At 46.0% G+C, this 6000-nt stretch overlaps 1 protein-coding gene across 1 annotated transcript in view; it reads left to right on the top strand.

Annotated features, from left to right (window-relative positions):
* The first annotated feature begins 4476 nt into the window (after positions 1 to 4476).
* Positions 4477 to 6000, top strand: part of ACE (angiotensin I converting enzyme) — a 74737-nt gene continuing 73213 nt past the window's right edge. The window contains exon 1 of the mRNA XM_053265558.1: positions 4477 to 4949. Coding sequence (XP_053121533.1) covers positions 4719 to 4949 — 231 coding nt within the window. The 5' untranslated portion in view covers positions 4477 to 4718. The remainder of the gene's footprint in view (positions 4950 to 6000) is intronic.

The following is a 6000-nucleotide window of genomic DNA, read 5'->3' as shown; positions in this document are numbered from 1 at the left end:
AAGTCCTTGTTCCAGTGCTAGTTTTGTAACTTTCTCCTATTTTCCCCACAGTTAACGCTCCAAAGATGAACACAGAAATTTGTTCAGAGGCAAATTTAAAGGAATTTTTGGTTAAAAACATGAATATTTAAAATCAATTTTAACAAATCAATGGACATGGACACCAGATGGTATTCAGATGCATCCTCCCTCTGAACTTGGACCTGGAGGTAGACTTGTAGCCATTTATAGACTTGTTCTCCGTGAATTTGTCTAAGCCTTTTAAAGCCATACAAGCTGGTGACCATCACTACATCCCATGGCAGATGTATTGTGCACTGTGTGAAAAAGTATTTCTTTTTGCCAGTCTCAAATTTCCATAATGCTGAGGAAAGTTGAAGGAAAGAGAAGTCAACCAGCAGCAAGATGGATGGACTCGATTACAACAATGAATGCACCACTAGAGACCTTAAAGGCCAAGTTGAAGACAGATCGTCCTGGATAGAATCTATCTATGTGGTCACTAAGAGTCGACAGTGACTTGATGGCACTTAATCAATCAATTCATTGGAATGACTTCTTTTTCTAGTGCTGTGAGAAAGGGAGAGATTTCTCTCTCTCTCTCTACTCTCTCTACACCCTGCATAATTTTATAAACCACTATCATGTCCCCTCTTATTGCCTTTTTTCTAAACTAAAAAGCTCCAAATTTTGTAGCCTTACTTCATAAGGAAGGTGCTCTATTATTTATTTGTTTGTTTATTTATTGAATATGCCATGGATCAACCAGCACAAGCATATATCCGTTCTACGATACAGTCATGGATGCAAGCAGAAGCACTCTGCACTCCAGATGCAGGTGGCATTTCAAGCCCTAAGAATAGAAGAATATGAAATGTCCTGATGTCAGTATGAGCAGAGACATTGCCACCAACATGATGCTGGCTTTTTATGTTTGTAGAGGAGATGTGATGTATTCAGGCACAGCGAATTAACTGTGTACTGCCTTCTTTAAGTACCACACATCCTGCTCATGAAAAAGAAAGTCAGGGTCTAGAATAACACTGTGAGCCTGCATTTATGGGGTAAAAACTACCCCCTCAATCACTGGAATATTTAACCCTTCCAGAGCTCAAGGGTTTCCCACCATGTTCACCTCTGCAGAATTGGGTTTCATCAGCATACTGATGAAACCCAACTCCGAAGGTCCAGATGATCTCTCCCAGGGGCACAATGTAGGTATTAAATACCTACATGATCCCACTGGAAGTTAAAACACTTGAGTCCTGCAGAACATCCATGGGGCTGAAATTGCCTCTTCAATGGTCACTCTCAGTCAAACTAGGCAAAAAAGAGGGAAACCACTAGAGACCAAGCCCTGACACCCCAACTGGATATCCAAGTAGTCCAGGAAACTGGCACAGTCCAGAGTGTCAAGAGCTACTGAAAAGTCTAACAAGATCAGCAGGAAAGTATTTCCTTGCCAATCTCATTCACTAAGGCTACTAATGGTATCTCCAGAGCCAGCTCTAGGTTTGCGGAGGCTCATGGCAAATTGCACTTCATGGACCCTCTTCTATATGAGTGAATCCTGAGAGTTGTTCACCACCACTACCACATAAAGGCTGTAGGCACAGAAGTGGTCTCAGGAATCAGAAGTGGGCACTTCTGCCCTGTACCCTTAGCAGCTGTCCAATGATGCTGAGCCCTATGCTGGTCCATGACTGTAATAAAGATTGCTTGATTGACTGATTGATTGATGCTGAGCCCTGAAGCTTTTAGCTGCTACAGAAAATGCTGGTCAGTCACTTAAAGATGCAGGAAGTAGGAATGAGAAACTGTTTGTCAAGCTTCGTACATCCATTGATCCTCAAGATGCACATGCTATTGACATTAAATACCACAAATGGTGCTGGGCAACAAATGTAGCAAATGTCAATCGCTCAGGACTCAACCCACAAAAACCAAGCAAGGCGAATGAGGTGGCAGCCAAAATTGAATTCCTTAGTCTGCTTGAGAATACATTGTTGGATGGAAATATAGTCACCATGGCTTATATTCATGAGACTGGCAGACACAGGAATCTTTATGGCAAATAATGTGGACAGGCATCCCAGCCACACACAAAAATAAAGCAACTTATACAGCACGATATACCAAGTGTAAAATTCCATATATCAAAATGAGTGAATGAATCAGAACGTGTTTCTATCAAAATTTTAAGAGACGCTACAATTCAGTTAGCAGAAGAGAGCAACACTGACGGAAATGATGACATGAAAATACTCTATGATGCTGATAAGATTCTACAAAAACTCATTACCAAAGCAGAGAGATGAGTATTTTCTGGTTCACATACAGAAGTTACAGATTGGAATGTTCCAAGTGAATTGTATAGCTTCTTCCGTTGGGTTCTCAAGGGACCAAACACAAGCCTATCCACAAGAAGAAAACAAAAAAGACTGTGAAGTCAACCAGCATGCCATGAGTTTAGCTCAGACTACAGTGTATATGTTTCTGTCCCAGGACTGGGTCCAAATTATGCCATTAGTGTTTAGAGAGTTCCGTTTCATGCTGGTAACTCTGTAAAGAAGTACCTAGGGGGAGGGAATTTGGTTAGATGGTTCTTGTACAACTGCGAGTAAACTATATGAATACTATAGCGAGCCTTACTACTTGGCAGAACCCTTCCTATGGCAGTCCTTTTAATGCAACAACAGAGAGAAGAAAGCGAACTGCTCCTTCTGTAAATAACTATTAATACACATGCTTCCACTATTTCAAAGTTGGTTGTTGCACTATTATGTTTGCAAAGCATATCTTGTACAAAGTAACTGGTTTGTAGATTGGATTAAGTAGATAAACTACAGTAACAGCTGAGCTCTTGCAAGGAGCTTTGCTTTTGACTGAGCAGGTAATCTCTTGCAAATCATGCAATGCTTATCCTAATTGCCTGTAACATTGCATAAGAAATCCCTTTAAATAGGTAAATACATGTTGCAACACTTGTGATGAAAACTCATCAATGCTAGAAGGGGACAAAGAAAAGACAGCCATTACAGTAGGAAAGATTGCAGGGTCAGGCAGGCCCACCAAGATGAGGTGTGGATGGGTAAGCAGCAACCCATGAAGGGCCAAACGTTTCCTGAAAACTGAGATAGCATTGTGAGGTTGGGACCGTTACCTGTAAAGGGTACAGATATAGGAAGTGAAACGGGGGGGGGGGAGCTTATCGTCTTCATCAGGGGCCAACAAGTTACAGTGCCAAATGGACTGGGCTATAGGAATTGTTCCAGGAACAGGTGCCAAGACACATATAGCTTTATTAGGATCACTGAGCAGACATACACACAAACCAATAATTCCGTTAAGAGTTCTCTCATACAGTACACACCGACACAATAGCCAATTTATAGTGGCATCTAATAAACTGAGCCAAAAGTTAACTATTAGCGGATCTTGACAGCAGCCACACAAAATTTGGCAGCATTATACGTGATAGAAGATCTGCTTGGCTGGGGAACATAATCATGTACACCACTGGGTGAGGAAGAGTTTATACAGATTCAACCTTGCCTAAACCACAGGGGCAGATCTGACTGGCCAAAGAAATTTTGGAAAAAATCCCAAATAAAACCACTGCATCATATCTTGCTCTGCGAAACTTCTGATGGCTAGGTAGAGAAAGTGACAATAGATAACTGGCAGATTCGGGTCTAATATCTCCAAGGTGCCCTCTTACAGTAAGACAGAAAGAGGCATTTAATGTTTTGCCAAAAGTGCCCATCACATAAGGAGGGCCGAGGTGAACATGAAAAAACCAAACCGAATTACCATTGGGAAGCCTGAATCCCTTTTGAGGACCCCCTTCCTGTAATATACCATGTCGCCTACAATTACATACTGGGCACATCGTTGGGAAGAGTGTCTCTTTGAACACTTTGTAGGAGGACACGGTGGAGGCATGAGGTCTGGGGCCTGAAGCGGGAAGAATGAAACCTGGCCCAGTCGCAGCTCCAATCGGAAACACGCGCCCGCGCGCGCACACATGCGATTGGCATGGAGGGTTCTCCTGCCGCTTCTTTCCCCACGTGACCCACCACGGGGTATCTTTGCTTGACCTCCAAGAGAAGAAGCATCCTATACAATCCTACAGTGGGCAGAGAGGGGCCAGGAAGGCTGCGTGACTGACGTCGTGGCCAACGGAGGGCGACATTCCCCCACTACGAAAGGAGCTGTCCCAGAGAGCCTTCTGTTCGAAAGCAACAGAATTCCCCGTAGGCTTTTCTTCCCCCCCCCGAAGTCCTGCCTCTCCTAACGCTCCTGGTGCGCCCCTCTCTCTCCACCCTGCCTCGGTCGTCTTCCCGGGCGGCGGCGGCGGCGGCTGCTTTCCCCTCGGCTGCCATTCCTTGCGGCGGGAGCGGTGTCTGTGAGGGGTGGCTTTCTGCGTGTGTCTCCGCCTGTCGTTCCCTGTCCCTCCCTTGCTCCCCGCTCGCTGCCTTCTATCCCGGCTCCCGCCATGGCGTGGAGTGGACCTTGGCAAGGGCTGCCCTTTCCGCGGGTCATTATTTGCTGCCGCGAGGCGGGCAGGCAGGCAGCGGAGAGCCGAGTCAGCCTTCCCGCTTATCTGCTCCAAGGAAAGAGGCAGGCGCGGTGGGCAGGGACTAGACTGGAGCTTCTTATAAGCCGCCAAGGCGTTAACGGGGACAGCGGCGGCGGCGACCAGGGCTCCTGCCAAGATGCCTCCGGAGTCGAGCGTCCTGCTGCTGCTGCTGCTGCGGCTGCTCTGCCTCGCGTCGGTGCTTGGCTTGGACCCCTCGCTGATGCCCCCCAACCAGCCGGACACCGAGGAAGGTGCCCGCCAGTTCGCAGAGGCTTACAACAGCTCCGGGGAAATCGTCTTCTTCGAAAGCGTCTCTGCTAGCTGGGATTACAACACCAACCTGACCGACTTTAACTCCCAGCGGCAGGTAAGCAGCAGGGGCTGCTCCGCTCCATGAGCTGCCCTTCAGACACCGGCTCTGGCCAGGATGGGTGGGGTGGGTTGGGGTGGGTGGCGGGTCCAAAACCTCGTTTCTCACTTGACTTTGCGAAGGTGGCTTTTTCTCAGCCCGTTTGTCGCTCTTGACTTCACGGGTTCCCTGCTTCTGTCCTCTTCCTATCACGTCCCCTCTTTAAAAAACAAAACAAAACAAAAAACCAGCCTCAAAGATCACACTCTGAACTTGCCGGGTCGCCTCTCCTAGTGGTGCTCGGCGCCCAGTTTCAGTTTGGCCTACACAGATACACTTCTGTGGCAGAAGAAGAGACATATAGTTATTTATCCATTACATTAGCCATACTTACTGGTCACTAGTCATAGCACTGATCATTCCTTACTCTCTGTATAAGCATATCTATTATTACACCTTAAGGCCTCAGGTCAGGACCCTCTCCTTAAGCAAAAGGTGGAACCACCCTGGATGCCCCTTGCCTGCTTTTCCTCTGCCACTTCTCCACTACCATCTGAACTGACTCCTCACATTATTTACTCTTACTGTTTAAGAATATTTGTATGCCACTTTACAACAGCAAAAGTATTCAAAGTGGTTTACATAGAAAAAGAATGAGAAGTTGGTCCCTTGTCCCCAAAGGACTCACAATTTAAGGGAGACACCCCAGCACCAATCACTGGATAGATGCTATGTTGGATTGGCATTGCATAGGGACATTTTCTCTCTTCCTGCTAAATCGCTTTCAAAGCCATTACTTTCAAGCCTTGACTCTTTGTCCACTTAGCAGGGGTCTTATCAATTCTAATTTGAGGTTGTTTCCAGTCTAAGATAGAAAATATTTCAGTTGGCAGGGACAGGATTACTTATCAGTTCTGTGTAGCACCCAGCAAGCTGTGAAATGCTTTCATCGTGTTAAAGACCAGTAGTAGTAGTAGTAACCCCTATTCGGATATTATGTTGTGCCTGCATTCATATATCTGTACAGGTGCAGATCTCTCAAATGCATGTTACAGTTGGGAAGTGTACA

The sequence above is a fragment of the Hemicordylus capensis genome, chromosome 6, assembly GCF_027244095.1.
Source record: "Hemicordylus capensis ecotype Gifberg chromosome 6, rHemCap1.1.pri, whole genome shotgun sequence".
NCBI lineage: Eukaryota > Metazoa > Chordata > Lepidosauria > Squamata > Cordylidae > Hemicordylus > Hemicordylus capensis.
The sequence above is the reverse complement of the archived record's forward strand: the minus strand, read 5'-3'. Positions and strand labels throughout refer to the sequence as shown.